This window comes from Lepidochelys kempii, chromosome 2 (genome assembly GCF_965140285.1).
Source record: "Lepidochelys kempii isolate rLepKem1 chromosome 2, rLepKem1.hap1, whole genome shotgun sequence".
Classification (NCBI taxonomy): Eukaryota; Metazoa; Chordata; order Testudines; family Cheloniidae; genus Lepidochelys; species Lepidochelys kempii.
In genome coordinates this window covers 224,300,088-224,317,257 of record NC_136381.1, presented here as the reverse complement: position 1 = coordinate 224,317,257, position 17,170 = coordinate 224,300,088, and the positions used below count along the sequence as shown (strand labels likewise).

Sequence of the window (17,170 nt, the reverse complement as noted above, 5' to 3'; positions counted from 1 at the left end):
GCATCCGATGAAGCGAGCTGTAGCTCATGAAAGCTTATGCTCTAATAAATGTGTTAGTCTCTAAAGTGCCACAAGTATTCCTTTTCTTTTTGCAGTTACAGACTAACGCGGCTGCTACTCTGAAACCTTTCTATTAAGATTTTCATAGAACCAAACACTTAGCTGTCACATAATCTCTAATACTGCAAGCGCAATTCAAACAGTATGGAACATAGTTTGCCAAAATCACGAGACGCTGTAATCTGTGCAGCATTATCTGATTTTGTATGTAGTATTGTTGTAGCTGTGTTGGTCCCAGGATAGTAGAGAGATAATATCTTTTATTGGATCAACTCCTGTTGGTGAGAGACGAGATTTTGAGCTACACAGAGCTCTTCCTCAGGTCTGGGAAAGGTACTCAGAGTGTCAAAGCTAAATATAAGGTTGAACATATAGTTTAGCATAAGTAGTTAGCACAGATTAAGGGACCATTCAAGGTAAAGTGGCCTTTATGGTTATAACCCTGTAGTCATAGGATAAAAAGGGGGAATTAGTGGGTTACAGATTGTTGTAATAAGCCATAAATCCAGTGTCTTTATTAAGATGGAGTTTTAGCGTCTAGCAAAGTTATGAATTTAAGTTCCCAGGCTTGTCTTTTGAAAGTGTTGTGCAGGGTTCCTTTGAGGATGAGTGTTCGATATAGAGTGATCGCTTTGTGAAAAGTGTTCACCCACAGGTGATATGGTGTTTTTGTCTTTTATCACTTTCCTGTGTGTTCATTTGAGAGCATAGTGATTGTCTGGTTTTAACCACATTGGGCATGTAGTGCATTGGATGAGGTAGACCATGTGTTATGGCAGTCATGTGGAGGACTCAGGGATCTTGAAAGGTGTATTGTGGAGGGTTTTGATCATTGTAGCAATGGAGATATGTCTGCAGGTTTTGTATCTGTTCTGGTAGGGTCTGGTGCCTCTCTGAGTTGGTGTTTCGGTCTGTGGGGAGCTTGCTTCTGATGATGAGATTGGAGAGGATGAGAGGTTGTTTGAAGGCCAGAAGAGGGGATTTAGGAAAGATTTCTTTTGGGATGGGGTCCCCATTGAGTCTGGGTTGTAGTTTTTTGATGATATCGCATATGGGTTCCACTGTGGGATGGTAGGTGACCACTAGGGTTGTGTGGTCAGAGAGGGTTTTATTTAATAGAGTTCCACCACAACTTCAACAGCCACCACCACCTATCCATTAAACACTCTCTGGAACACTCCCACACTAGCATCAACTTCCTGGACACCACAATCAGCTTCAGCATTGGATCCCTTCAGACAACCATATACAAGAAACCCAGTATACACCACACCGGCCTTCATATATGCACTAACCACCCAAAACACACCAAGACATTTGTTATCTATAGGCAGGCACTCATACTACAGAATATGTTCGGAGGAGAAAATCCAGGATATACACCTTAGCACACTCAAAACTGCCTTCACCAAACAAGGACATTTAATCAAAGAAGTAGATTATTGTGAAAGTGGTCACCCAATATCCCAAGAGAACATACTTCAATACAGAAATAAAATGCAGCGATCTGTAACCCACTAATTCTCCTTTTTTTCCTACAACTACAGAGGTGTTAATGGGCCACTTCAACTTGAATGGTCCCTTATAATATGTGCTCATTACTATGCTAACCTGTCTGTTTGACCATGTATTTAGCTGTGACACTCTGAGTACATTTCCCAGACCTGAAGAAGAGTCCTGTGCAGTGTGAAAGCTTGTCTCTCACCAGTGGAAATTGGTCCAGTAAAACACATTGCCTCTCTTAGCATTGTCTGAGAAAGAAACAAGAATGGATAGATTTAGAAAGAAGAGAAGGAAAGAAGAGAAGTACAGATTAATAGAGCATTATACATTAACTGAGGGCTTGATCCCACAGGTTTCCATGGAGGTAACTCCTGTTCAATCAATGATAATTGTGCAAAGACAGATGGCTGCAGTTGGATGCTCAGTTTCAATTTTGGACCAAACCAGTCAACTTTTAAGTGCTGTAGAATTCCTATGTATGTATTCAGTGAAATACTTCCATAGATCAAATGTATCCATTTATAATTTCAAACACTTTAGTATCGCTTACTGTTTTTACTTGCAGGGAAAGTAATTTTCAGGTAAAATTAAAATATTCTTAGTGCAGTTTTACAAAAAAGATATATTCCTATATCATCCTTGAAACTAAGCAAGTGTGCAGAACAGAGGCAACAGGTTAAGGGGAATCAGACTAAGTAGCTGCATATACATCGAAATCAGGGGTTCTCAAACTGGGGGTCGAGACCCCGCAGGGGGTCATGAGGTTATTATATGGGGGGGGGTCACGTGCTGTCGGCCTTCACCCCAAACCTCACTTTCCATCCAGCATGTCTAATTGTGTTAAATATATAAAAAAAGTGTTTTTAATTTATAAGGGGGTGTGATGGGTTGGATCACAGAAACCCCCTGGGAGCTGCCACCTGATGTGCCAAGACTACTACTGCCCCTGCTTTCCTGCCCAGACAGCTTGGGACTTCAGTGCCCTGCCTGTTTTGAGCCAGACCCACTAGCCTGCTGCAAACCCAGACCCAAGTCTGAACCACGTCTCCTAACAGCTGTAGGCTTAATTGAAAGCAGCTTACAGAAGTGTGCCTGTCTTTAACACTCAGATGCCCAACTTCCAGTGGGGTCCAAACCCTAAATAAATCTGTTTTACCCTGTATAAAGCTTATACAGGGTAGACTCATAAATTGTTTGCCCTCTATAACACTGATAGAGAGAGATGCACAGCTCTTTGCCCCCCCAAGTATTAATACATACTCTGGGTTAATAAGTAAAAAGTGATTTTATTAAATACAGAAAGTAGGATTTAAGTGGTTCCAAGTAGCAACAGACAAAACAAAATAAATTACAAAGCAAAATATAATAAAACACGACAGTCTAAGTCTCGTACAGTAATAAAAACCGAATACAGATAAAATCTCGCCCTTAGAGGTATTTCAATAAGTTTTTCACAGACTGGGGCTGGACACCTTCCTAGTCTGGGCACAATCCTTTCCCCTGGGTACAGCCCTTGTTCCAGCTCAGGTGGTAGCTAGGGGATTCCTCATGATGGCTGCCCGCCTTGTTCTGTTCCATTTATATATCTTTTGCATAAGGTGGGAATCCTTTGTCCCTCTGGGTTCCCACCCCTCCTTCTCAGTGGAAAAGCACCAGGTTAAAGATGGATTCCAGTTCAGATGACATGATCACGTGTCCTGTGAGACCCCAAGTCTTTATTCCTCCCAGCCTGACTCACAGGAAGGGCTGCCTGCAAACGGAGCCATCCACAGTCAATTGTCCTGGTTGATGGGAGCCATCAAGATTCCAAACCACCATTAATGGCCCACACTTTGCATAACTACAATAGGCCCTCAGAATTATATTTCATATTTCTAGTTTCAGATATAAGAATGATATATTTATATAAATAGGATGACCACACTCAGTAGATTATAAACTTTGTAATGATACCTTACAAGAGACCTTTTGCATGAAGCATATTTTAGTTACATTATATTCACACTCTATATATAGAGTGCATCACAGGGGGGTCTCAGTCAGAGGCTTGCTATGTGAAAGGGGTCACCAGTACAAAAGTTTGAGAACCACTGATCTAAATGTATATTGGTTGTAAAATTCTTAATGCATTTTTCAGGAGTGACATATATTATTTTGACAGGTTTCAGAGTAGCAGCCGTGTTAGTCTGTATCCTCAAAAAGAAAAGAAAAGTATTTGTGGCACCTTAGAGACTAACAAATTTATTTGAGCATAAGCTTTTGCGAGCTACAGCTCACTTCAGCGGATGCATGCAGTGGAAAATACAGTAGTGGGATTTTATAGACACAGAGAACATGAAACAATGGGCATGGCAGATGGGGGGCTGTTTGAATTTGAGTGCTTTCATCATTTTCACTCAATTCTTCCCAGTTATAGTGCTTTTCATCTCGAGCTGTTTAATTCTCATCTTCTCCATTTTACAAGTGATGCGAGAATCAGCTAGACTAGAAATCAAGAGTTCCTGTCTCTAGTCCTGTGTTCAGAAAACTAGACTAGGTCTCTCTTTCTAAACATGTCTACATGCCCTAATCCAGTTATATATTGGCATAAATATATCTGGCATAAGTACATGGCTAGACCTGAAGTGCATGTTGTACAAGGTCATACTTTTTTTTTCCAGTTACATTTTTACACTGTTAGACATACCTGCGTAATTACTTTCTTTTAATTAAGTGTTTCTAGAGAAACCCTGAGGAGCAGGAAGCGATCAGATTATAATCTCAACAAGGTGAATGCACCCATCCTAACAAACACTACACTCAATGTAATAAGACTTGTTGGTAAGTAGAATGGTTTCATGGCTTTTCTCTATATATCTGAATATCGTTGAAAATATATTGGTTGGATTTCAAAACATTTTAAAAATCCTTATAGTAGAAACCCTTACTCATTTTACCTTCCTTAGTCAATTTTACCTTCCTGAAAATGTTAATGCTTAAACTGACTTTTGGTCATAAGACAAATAATGTGACTCTTGTGGGATAGTATATGAATTTTGAATAAGATTAATCACATTCCTTCACATATGTTTGTATTGCCTATGTAATGGATTAATTATACAAAGTGTTGAGGGCATAAGGTCAACAGATATAAAAAGGGCATAGTAGAAATCTGTGCTTGTTACACAGGTATTCTGATGGATTTATTTTTTTATTTAAAAGCAACCTGGTTGCAAAATAGAGCTTGATTTATTTTTTTCTTCCTCTAATGCGCACACATGATCTATATTTACCTCATGATTTACCACTAAGAGAGATGTGAACTGTTGCTTGAAAGGCTAATTTTGACCATATAGGATCACAAAATGTAGGGCCTGAGGAGACTTTGAAGTCATCAAGTCCAGCCCCCTGCACTGTTGTAGGACCAGGTAAAGCTAGACCACCCCTGACAGGTGTGTGTCCATCTTGTTTTTAAAACTTCTAGTGATAGAGATTCCACAACTTCCATTGGAGGTGTATTCTAGAGCTTAACTACCAGGTTAGAAAGCTTTTTCTAATATGTAATTTAAATCGTCCTTGCGCCAGATTAAGCCCATTACTACTTTTTCTACCTTCTGTGGACATGGAGAACAATTGATCAGTCTTCTCTTTATAACAGCTCTTAACATATTTTGAAGACTGTTATCAGGTCCCCCTTTGGTCATCTTTTCTCAAGACTAAGTATGCCCAGTTTTTTAAATCTTTCTTCATACGGGTCAGGTTTTCTAAACCCTTTATCATTTTTGTTTGTCTCCTCTGGACACTCTCCAATTTGTCCATATCTTTCTTAAAGTGTGGCACCTAGAACTGGACACAGTTCCCCAGCTGAGGCCTCACCAGTGCCAAGTAGAGTGGAGCAATTACATATGACACTCCTGTAAATATACCCCACAATATTAGCCTTTCTTGCAACTGCATCACATTGTTGACCCATGTTCAATTTGTGATCTACTATAACCTCCAGATCCTCTTCAGCAGTACTCCCATTTAGCCAGTTTTCCCCCATTTTGTAGCTGTGCATTTGATTTTTTTTCTTCCTATGTGTAGTATGTTGCACTTGTCTTTATTTAATTTCAGACCAATTGTTGAATTCAGACCAATTCTCCAATTTGTCAAGGTCATTTTGAATTGTAATCCTGTCCTCAAAAGCAACACTCCCAGCTTGGTGTCATCTGCAGATTTTATAAGCATACTATCCACTCCATTATGTAAGTCATTAATGTAAATATTGAGTAGTACCGGACCGAGGAAAAACCCCGTGGGACCCTGCTCGATAAGTCTCCCCAGTTTAACAGGGAACCCTTGATAACTACTCTTTGAGTATGGTCTTTCAACCATTTGTGCACCTACCTTTATAGTAATTTCATCTAGAGCACATTTCCTGAGTTTGATTCTGAGAATGGCATTGGGACTTCTTCAAAAGCCTTTATTAAAATCAAGATATATCACATCTACTGCTTCCCCATCATCTACTAGGCCAGTAACCATGCTGGTTATTCCTTATAACCCTATTATCCTCTAGATGCTTACAAATTGATTGTTTAATAATTTGTTCCTGTATCTTTTTAGATATTGATGTTAGGGCTGATAGGCCTCTGATTCTCTGGGTCCTCTTTGTTCCTCTTTTTAAAGATAGGTACTATGTTTGCCCTTCTCCTTTGTACTGGGATCTCAGCCATACTCCAGGAGTTCTCAAAGAAAATTGCTAATGGTTCTGAGTCTGCTTCAGCTAGTTCCTTAAGTACTCTAGGATGAATGTCATTAAGCCCTGCTGACCTGATTATATCTAACTTATCTAAATATTCTTGAACCTTTTCTTTTCCTATTTTGGCTTGCATTCCTTCCCCCTTGTTGTTAATTTCGATGGTGGTGAGTATCTGGTCACCATTAACCTTGTTAGTGAAGACTGAAGCAAAATAGGCATTAAACACCTCAGCTTTCTTGATGTCATCATTTATTAGCTCCTCTTTCCCGATAAGCAGAGGTCCTGTGCTTTCCTTTGTCTTTCTCTTGCTCCTAATCTATTTTAAACCCCACCTTTTTATTGCCTTTAATGTTCCTTGCTAGGTTTAGCCTTTCTGATTTTGTTCCTACATGCTTATGTTATTCTTTTATACTTCTTAGCAATTTGTCCATGTTTCTGTTTTATAGGATTCCTTTTTGATTTTCAGGTCATTAAAGAGCTCCTGATGGAACTATATTGGTTGAGCCCTACCAAATTCACAGTCCATTTTGACCAATTTCATGGCCAGAAGGTTTTTAATTGGTCAATTTCATGTTTTTAGATGTTTACATGAGAAATTTCACAGTGTTGGATGTTGTAACTGTGGGGCTCCCAACCCAAAAGATGCCCGGAGGTGGGTCTGATCTCCTCCTCCCCCCCAAGCTGCCCTGCAAGGGAAGGATGGGATGAGTCCTGTCCCTCCCCAGTACCGCAGGAACTCGCAGCTAGGAGCCCTCCAGTTGGGGCACTCCCAGCAGCAGGGGGAGAGCAGACCCTCCTCCACAAGCCTCCTCCATCTGAAAGAACTTCCAGGGCTGCTGCCCAGCCACAGAGCTTCCTGCAGCGGGAGAGGCACTCTGAGATGGGTCTCCCTCTCCAACCCAGCATGCACTTGCAGCTTGGAGTCCATCTGTCCTCTACCTTCCCTCCCCTCCTACCTCACCTGGGGCAGTCCCAGCAGCAGGGGGAGATCAGATTTCATGGGGAAGGGCTAATTTCACGATCCGTAACATGTTTTTCCTGGACGTGAAATTGATAGGGCCCTACATTTTGGCCTCGCTATTCTTCCTGTCTTTCCTTAGTATTGAGATACTTTGCAGTTGTGCCTTTAATATTGTCTCCTCGAGAAACTGCCAGCTGTCCTGAATTCCTTTTTCCTTTAGATTTTTTTCCCATGGGTCCTTACCTATCAGTTCTCTGTATTTGTTAAAGTCTGCTTTTTTGAAGTCCATTGTCCTTATTTTGCTGTTCTCACGCCTTCCTTTGAATCATGAAATCTCTCATTTCGTGATCTTTCACCCAAATTGCCTTCCACCTTCAAAGACACTACCAATTCCTCACTGTTCGTTACAATCAAGTCTAAAATGGCTGTCCCTCTGGTTACTTCCTTCCCTTTCTGGAACAAAAACATTGTCCCCAGTACATTCCAAGAACTTATTGGAAATTTTGTGTTTTGCCGTATTAGTTTTCCAACAGATGTCTGGGTTGAAGTCTTCCAGATCTTCTGTTTTGGATATTTTTGTTGTTTGTTTTAGAAATGCCTCATCCACCTTCTTTTCCTGATTTGGTGCTCTGTAATAGACCCCCATCACAATGTCAGCCCTGTTTTTTTACCCCTTTTATCATTGTGCAGAGAGACTCAGCTGGTCTGCCTCCAACCTCCTTCTGGACCTCAGAACAAGTGTTTATTTTCTTGATGTATAATGCAACACCTCCTCCCTTTTCACCCTGCCTGTCCTTCCTGAACAAACTATACCGTGCTCTACCAGTATTCCAGTCATGAGACTTATCCCACCAACGTCATAAAACATTTATTAATAGAAAAGTGTATTATTTTTCTCTCTGCGTCTACACAAAACCAACTAATTATTATTCAAACTATTTCATCTTGGGCAAATCCTGGAAAATCTTAGCCCTGAAGGTGTAAGAAAAACAGCTGAAAATATCGATATAAATGGAAATATGTATTCAGCCTTAATTTTAGGGTATTAGTTCCCCCCTTTTAATAATAGTAAATGTAGCATACTTCATTACTTTTTAAAAGGAATACTATTAATATCAAGAGATAGCACTACAGTGATTTGCTACTTAATCTTAAGTGTGAAGTATGGGGAAATTTGGGAGTATATGCATATAATGTGGGATGTGGAATAGCAAAATGTGTACTACTGATGTATTACTAAAAAGAAAAGGAGTACTTGTGGCACCTTAGAGACTAACAAATTTATTTGAGGATAAGCTTTCCTGAGCTACAGCTGCTATAGCTCATGAAGCTTATGCTCTAATAAATTTGTTAGTCTCTAAAGTGCCACAAGTACTCCTTTTCTTTTTGCGAATACAGACTAGCACGGCTGCTACTCTGAAACCTGATGTATTACTGTAAGACTGTTTTACGAAGATGTTTTTGGGACTTCGTTACAAATATTTTTTTTTGAGGGAAAGCTTTCCATAATATGGAAAATTGCTTTTGCTGTGGTAGAGGAATGCAGTTGAACTATTTTGTGTAGAAATTCATTTTTAATATGAATGCTTGCCAGTTTTCTCTCTCAAAATGTCATTAGGATTTTTACCATATAGACTTGGAAAATATGCTTGACAGTTTGATTTATGTTATGCACTGTTATGACTCATCTTCTAGGGAACTGATGTACAAACTAAGCACCTGTGAGTATGTATTGATCCAGTGGATGAGCCTCTGGACAATATCTGTGAACAAATTGCTAGTCACTTCAGGTGTCTGTTTGATTTGAAGAAAATTTAGAGTTAGGTCAACAAATCTGGCCTTAATTTACTGCACTTTAAGCCCCTCTCTCTTTTTTTCTTGTGAGTGTTTGGAGGTGTAGTCTGGATTTGCTCTTGTGGATTCCAGCCAAAGTCTTAAAGTTACATAAACTTTATTTTCATCATTCTTTGTTTTTTTTCCCTTCTGGAATTAGATTTAATTTGAATGGTTAAAACCATTAAGCAGTGTTTTATACAAATTCTGTAGCAGCTACCAAAGGCTGAACGTGTTTGGCTGTGTTAGTAGTTCCTTATATTTGTAACTATTTACTAAGATAAGAGAAGATCATGTGGCCAACAGCCTTGACCCTTTAGTTTTCTTCACTTTTTTCTTTTCAGGAACCATCTGTCCAAAGATAGGGTGACCAGACGTCCCGTTTTTAAAGGGACAGTCCCATATTTAAGTCCTCCTGCAGGTATCCTGACTTTTTCTTAAAAATGGGCAAATTGTCCCATATTTATTGTTTCCCCCTCATCAGTATTGGCGGGTTCTGTGGCTGGCCAGATCCCTGCTCGCCAGCCGCCTGTCCACCAGCAGTGAGTGGGAGGGGGTCCAGTGGCTGGCAATAGGGTGGGTGTGCAAGGCTAGTGGCGAGGTGAAGATGCAGCGTGCAGGGCTGGCTGTTCTCCCTGCTGATCCGTCAGCACAGCCCCCTGCTGTGTGCCGGCTCTCGGCCAGCAGGACCCTGCCCCGCCATCCTGTTTCCGGCTGACACTGGCTGCGAGCTGTGGTGGTTGGTGAGTGCAGGCAGTTGCCAGGTGGCGGCCAGTTACGTGTCTCCTGTGCTGCACACCCATCGGCCCTTTACGTTCTTCCCCCTATGGCTGTCTTCTCCCTGCTTTTCCCCTTTGCCTCCCCTCCAGCCCCGCTGCTCCTCCATATCCCGCCCCAGTGGGGCATGTCCCGCTCCTAGCGCTGTGTGGAGAACCAGCCCGTGGTCAGAGTGTTCAGTTCACCAACAGCCTGGCAGGCAGGCTCCTTCCTTCCCCCACTGCCTCTTGCTGAGCTGGTGTCCTAGGAAAGCCCAAGACCCTCTGGTCCAGGGTGCTGGCCAGGAGGAGCCGAGCTGTGCAAGCACCAAAGCCCCACACAGCGCTGGCATGGGGAAGCCTCTCCGCCGCTCAGCTAAGCTCCCAAGTGGTGGTGGTGGTGGGGAAACTATTTCCAGCCACTTCACACCCCAAACCTGCAGACTCTACAGCATCCCCCCAAGGCAGGGGCTTAGCAGCCTCTTCACCCGCCCTCCCCCGCAGCCCCCAAGGAGCGTGGGGCTGCTCCACCCCCTAGGCACCCTTCTCTGCTGAGCCACCTCTCTGGCCAGGTTCGCTGAAGCCCCAGGATTCAGGTTACTTGGGCCCTGGTGCACAATACATCCTTAGGGCTTAACCCTTCCTGACCACACTGTAGCCAGGGGACAGGAGGCAGCTTGGTTTTGTTGGTGGCCAGAAGTGGCCTGGAGGTGCTAGCTGCCTTTTGACACGGAGCGGGCAGAAAGGGACAAGCTGCTTCCGGCTGCATGGAGGTGGGAAGAGATGAGCTCTGCAAAGACACAGGCCAGGTCATCCCTTCCCTCCCTCCTTCCTCCCCTGCAGCTGGAAGCAGCTCCCATCCCTTCCCTCCCGCACAATGCCAAAAGACTGCTGCTGGCCAAGTTCTGGTGTGAACCCTGGCAGAAATCGGGGTGGTGGTGACGACCCTGCACATGTTGCCTCAGGAAGACTCAGTGCCAGGTACCAAGAGAGGTGGGTCCGTCCCAGGGGACCCAGCCAGGCATGGAGGGCAGAGAGTGCTGGGGATGGTTGGTCAGTCTCCCCCTCCTGTGTGAGAGAGGTGTACGGGAATGTGTATGTGTCACCTCTCCTTGTGTGTGGGTGTGTGTGTGTGTGGAGGGGGGGGTAGAGGTATGTGTATTACCCCTCCCAGTGTGAACCCTAAAGCCTTACAGATAAGAAAAGGAGGACTTGTGGCACCTTAGAGACTAAAATTTATTTGAGCATAAGCTTTCGTGAGCTACATTTCGGATGATGAAGTGAGCTGTAGCTCATGAAAGCTTATGCTCAAATAAATTTGTTAGTCTCTAAGGTGCCACAAGTACTCCTTTTCTTTTTGCGGATACAGACTAACATGGCTGTTACCTTCTTATGTGTTTCAGAGTAAATAAAAAGAATCCAACTACGCAGCATTTCTTTTTAACATGGGCTCAGTCAACATGATGTTAATTTGAACCGTTTTGTATGGTTGATTGCCGTTGAACTCGCTTGAATGAGAGTAATTTTACGAGGTGTCCCATATTCAGCATAGGGAATTATGGTCACCCTATCCAAAGATGTAAAAATAAAGTGTATTGCAAGCTTGGCAGTTCTGTGCCAGTGTACAGCACTATTGTGCAAGAGATCCAGATTTAATTCCAGAGAACTGAACTCTTGATTCCTAGCCAAGAATCTGGGAAAGGAAATGGGTCTCATCTTTTAACAACAGCCTCTCCAGGTAACTAAGGGTGTGGTTTTGGTTTTTTCCAAAGGGAATCTTAATCAGAATTTGGTGGGAAGGATAGTGGCCACAATGTGAAGCCTGAAAAAGGGAAGGTGGATATAACAAAGCAATGTTATGGTGACATCCTGTGGGCTCTGGATGCATGGGACCAGCTAGGGAATGAAGAAGGTATTTGGATTAATGAGGAGTTTTGCAGAATTCACAATCCTAAATGGTTCATATTAATAAGGATTTCATAAACCAGGTGATTTAATTTAACTAGGTTAGGAAGAGAATCAAATTAATGCAGAACTTTTCTTCCCAAAGAATAGCAAATATATGAAATATGTGGCCATTTAAAATCACTGAAACAAACGGTGTCCTTTCTAGCAAATACAGGAGGTAAGAGGAATCCAGGGATAAATGTGAGGTGGGATTCAGGAGGTGAATTTCCCAAATGGACTGAGACAATTAGTCAGCCAACTTTTGTGGGGAGCCTTACAGATATAGAAATACTTGCTGGATGTGAGTGAATGTTTGTAACTCTCTTCATTTCATGTTTATCTTTTGTGCACAATATATTGTGGTGGAGGCTGAATGAATAAAACATAAACAAGGTATATTGTGAACAGAAACAGTATGAATTAAAGTAGGTTCTGGTAAACCAACCTACTTCATTTTGGATTTCAAACCAATTGTTCAAATCACGTGGTTTTCCCTCCGATTAATTAGTCAATTTGCTTTTCATAGAGAAATTAAAAAGCAATCATTGTAAAACTTGATGTTCACAGATTAAATTAATCTTTGGCCCACTCCTGAACAGTATATGGTTTTCATTATTCAAAAGAATGTGAATCTTGGAAAATACAGTAATCCCAAATATGTGCGCACGCACGTACACACACAGCCCATGAATACAGCTAAGATTAGCTTTTGGAATGTTGACATACATTAAAAATACTGAAAATTCCTTACTAACCTATAGGTAATCATTAATTTTTTTCTGAAGATATATTGTAACCTTGACTGTGTCTCTCAAAGAGACTAACTTAGAGACTAGTATATAGTTGTAGGAATCATTATTTTTGTTGATTCCACGCTTATTACTATCCAATTTGAACTTTGGAAAAATCAACACAAAACTCTAAACTGTTTCTTCCTCTGGGCTTCCTAGTGCCTCTGTTTTTCAGACTGAAAGCTTTTTTGGGAAGGAATGCCTTTATTTTATCTCATTCAGAAAACAGCCCTAACTAAGGAATCATTACCAGGTGTCCCTATGATAGAGTAGTGGCAAATAACAGCATTGTCAGAAGTAACAGGAATGGCGCCACATCATCTGTTGGAAGGATGGCGTGTGGAATCTCAGCAGCAGAAAATTTGTAGTTGGAGGAATTAGATGATTGTATAGTTAAGAGTTTTTTCTGTGTTTCCCTCTCTCCTTCATATTGTCATGCTGGTGTCTAGTGTTCATCAAAAAGTCTGAGAGGAAGTGAGATGTTTGGAATTCTTGAATACCAAGGAAATGGTTTGCTGATGACCATAGCTATATTAGAGTCAAATACATTACCCTTTTATTTTTGGTGTTTTGAACATTTTGATATAAATTGGTACAGTAAACACTGTCTTGTATACATTATCATAGAATCATAGAATATCAGGGTTGGAAGGGACCTCAGGAGGTCATCTAGTCCAACCCCCTGCTCAAAGCAGGACCAATCCCCAATTAAATCATCCCAGCCAGGGCTTTGTCAAGCCTGACCTTAAAAACTTCTAAGGAAGGAGATTCTACCACCTCCCTAGGTAGCGCATTCCAGTGTTTCACCACCCTCCTAGTGAAAAAGTTTTTCCTAATATCCAACCTAAACCTTCCCCACTGCAACTTGAGACCATTACTCCTTGTCCTGTCCTCTTCTACCACTGAGAACAGTCTAGAACCATCCTCTCTGGAACCACCTCTCAGGTAGTTGAAAGCAGCTATCAAATCCCCCCTCATTCTTCTCTTCTGCAGACTAAACAATCCCAGTTCCCTCAGCCTCTCCTCATAAGTCATGTGTTCCAGACCCCTAATAATTTTTGTTGCCCTTCGCTGGACTCTCTCCAATTTATCCACATCCTTCTTGTAGTGTGGGGCCCAAAACTGGACACAGTATGCCAGATGAGGCCTCACCAATGTCGAATAGAGGGGGACGATCACGTCCCTCGATCTGCTCGCTATGCCCCTACTTATACATCCCAAAATGCCATTGGCCTTCTTGGCAACAAGGGCACACTGCTGACTCATATCCAGCTTCTCGTCCACTGTCACCCCTAGGTCTTTTTCCGCAGAACTGCTGCCTAGCCATTCGGTCCCTAGTCTGTAGCTGTGCATTGGGTTCTTCCGTCCTAAGTGCAGGACCCTGCACTTATCCTATTGAACCTCATCAGATTTCTTTCGGCCCAATCCTCCAATTTGTCTAGGTCCCTCTGTATCCTATCCCTGCCCTCCAGCGTATCTACCACTCCTCCCAGTTTAGTATCATCCGCAAATTTGCTGAGAGTGCAATCCACACCATCCTCCAGATCATTTATGAAGATATTGAACAAAACCGACTCCTGGGGCACTCCACTTGACGCCGGCTGCCAACTAGACATGGAGCCATTGATCACTACCCGTTGAGCCCGACAATCTAGCCAACTTTCTACCCACCTTATAGTGCATTCATCCAGCCCATACTTCTTTAACTTGCTGACAAGAATACTGTGGGAGACCATGTCAAAAGCTTTGCTAAATGCAAGAAACAATACATCCACTGCTTTCCCTTCATCCACAGAACCAGTAATCTCATCATAGAAGGCGATTAGATTAGTCAGGCATGACCTTCCCTTGGTGAATCCATGCTGACTGTTCCTGATCACTTTCCTCTCATGTAAGTGCTTCAGGATTGATTCTTTGAGGACTTGCTCCATGATTTTTCCAGGGACTGAGGTGAGGCTGATTGGCCTGTAGTTCCCAGGATCCTCCTTCTTCCCTTTTTTAAAGATTGGCACTACATTAGCCTTTTCCAGTCATCCGGGACTTCCCCCGTTCGCCATGAGTTTTCAAAAATAATGGCCAATGGCTCTGCAATCACATCCACCAACTCCTTTAGCACTCTCGGATGCAGTGCATCCGGCCCCATGGACTTGTGCTCGTCCAGCTTTTCTAAATAGTCCCGAACCACTTCTTTCTCCACAGAGGGCTGGTCACCTTCTCCCCATGCTGTGCTGCCCAGTGCAGTAGTCTGGGAGCTGACCTTGTTCGTGAAGACAGAGGCAAAAAAAGTATTGAGTGCATTAGCTTTTTCCACATCCTCTGTCACTAGGTTGCCTCCCTCATTCATTAAGGGGCCCACACTTTCCTTGGTTTTCTTCTTGTTGCCAACATACCTGAAGAAACCCTTCTTGTTACTCTTGACATCTCTCGCTAGCTGCAGCTCCAGGTGCGATTTGGCCCTCCTGATTTCATTCCTACATGCCCGAGCAATATTTTTATACTCTTTCCTGGTCATATGTCCAACCTTCCACTTCTTGTAAGCTTCTTTTTTCATTATAGTTGAGGGAAGCAAAGCAAATTTTGTAGTAACTGTACTAACAAATCATTAAATGCTAGGGTTCATCAATCCAAATTAGATAGGGTATCTATCTGAGGGTTTCTAATCAGGCCCATTGCTGCGGAATCTAAGTGTGGTCTTTCACCTCCAAATATTTCAGAAATACGGGGAGATTATGCTTCTTGTACTGTTAATAAACTTTCCAGTAAACCCTTTTTTTAACCAGATATCTGAACTTCACTTTAGTGCGTGTAGGTAACAGTATTTCTATAGAAAAGATTTGCAAACTTGGCATCATTTTAGGGAAAGGAATGAGAAGGAAATGTTCTTGGAACATTTTGTAGTGTCAAGATTCTGAGTGATGTTGTGATAAAGAAATGTTCTTGGCATCTAAAGATTTTACAGGGACAAGACTTAAGGGGAAAGTGCAATGTATAGTCCATAGTCTCCTAAATACAGTCCTATACTTTTGCTGCCTTGTATATTTGTGCCAAGTATAATGAAATTTTGACAATCAAACCTTTCCAGAAAAGATGCATCTTTGTCATGTGCAGGCTACATATTGGTTTTGAAACATTGTGTTTTAGCACAACGGATGAGTGGAGAAATTCAGCCGTTAAAAAATACAGAGTATTCAGACTTCACTTCAGATGACATATGAGGATGATCCATTGCTTTGATGAGATGTCATCCCTTTGCATTGGGGTATAAGAAGTATAAAACACACATGGAAACTTGTCTAAATTTCCAGATCACACAATGTTATAATGTTTTGTGGTTTGCTATTTTCATTGATATAGATATATTTAAACTACTTGTCATTTTAGGCCAAAAAAGTCAGTATTAAATTAAAGTAATCAAATATGAAATAACTGAGTTCTAAATAATAAATATTAGGACATGTTCAAAGTTTTCAAAGAATAACAATACAATTTACACTAAATGTAAAAGAAAAAGTATATTTATGCTGGGCAAAATCTCATAAATGTCTGATTCACAAATGTGCATCCGTTTCTTTATATGTATATACTAATTTAGTCTGATTACTACATTGCTCCAATTTCTTGCCAGTAGACTAATAAACTAGACTAACACAGTAGTGAGCAGGCCCAAGTGGTAAAATAGTCAGAAATAGAAACTGTGCTATTTAGAAATCTGGAAAGCAGGAATGTCAAATTAAAAGATATAATACAGTGATATTTCTCTAATTATACCTATCAGAGATGTTTGGCTCTCATTGAATTGCACTAATAATTATGTTATCAGAAAAAATATGCTAGTTTTGTTGTTCTACTGGTTCATTTTTCTCTCCACGAAGCAATCCCCTCTTTATCACAAAATATCAAAATACTTTGCTTGATGTTTTTTCTGCATTACATCGTTAACTTTCTAGGTATGTCTACTCTGCACACTTCTTACAGCTGTGTGCAGAGTACATACTTGGCTAGCCCCCCAACATGAGTATAAATAGCAATGTAGATGGTGAGACATTGCTTAGGTGAGTAAAGACATGCGTGATGCCTGTGGGTATGCACCCAGGTATATACCTTACATTGCTCCCCCATCGAAGTGTCGAGTCCTGCTGCCTCCCCCCGCCTTTCGCTGACACGTGGCTTGCACGCAGCTTGCTTTTCATTGTGGCTTGTAGCTAGACATACAGTATTCAACACAGATACTTATGTGCAGTGTAGACGTAGTCTATATAGGTTATGAAACAGTGTAATGCTGCTAACTTTAAGACAGAAAATTATATCAAAAACATGGTAATCTGAACATTTTTAGCCTAAGTATTTTCTAACATGCCACTATTTTAGCAGATGTATATATCTTGCTGTTTTGATTTATTATACTGAAATCTGACTTTCTTTGTCATTTAGTATAGAGAAGCTTTTCTGTTACAGTAATCAGAGTGCGCTTTCTGGACTCATCCTTTGTACTAGACATACTCTAATGGGAACATCAGCACAAACTCTCCTTCACCTTCAGCTTACCAGCATCCTACCTCCCCTGCTATCAGACATGAACGTGGCCACAGTGATCCTT

The 17,170-nt window shown here is 41.6% G+C and overlaps 1 protein-coding gene across 10 annotated transcripts in view; it reads left to right on the top strand.

The window, feature by feature from the left end:
- The window catches only part of VPS50 (VPS50 subunit of EARP/GARPII complex), a 203,241-nt gene that overhangs the window by 126,155 nt on the left and 59,916 nt on the right, over positions 1 to 17,170 (top strand). For all 10 annotated transcript variants that reach the window (XR_012157551.2, XM_073333942.2, XM_073333944.2 and 7 more), the window contains one exon: positions 4,277 to 4,383. Coding sequence is in view for 9 of the 10 variants with exons in the window: in XM_073333942.2 (XP_073190043.2) it covers positions 4,277 to 4,383 (107 nt within the window). In the remaining variant the exon portion in view is untranslated. The remainder of the gene's footprint in view (positions 1 to 4,276; positions 4,384 to 17,170) is intronic.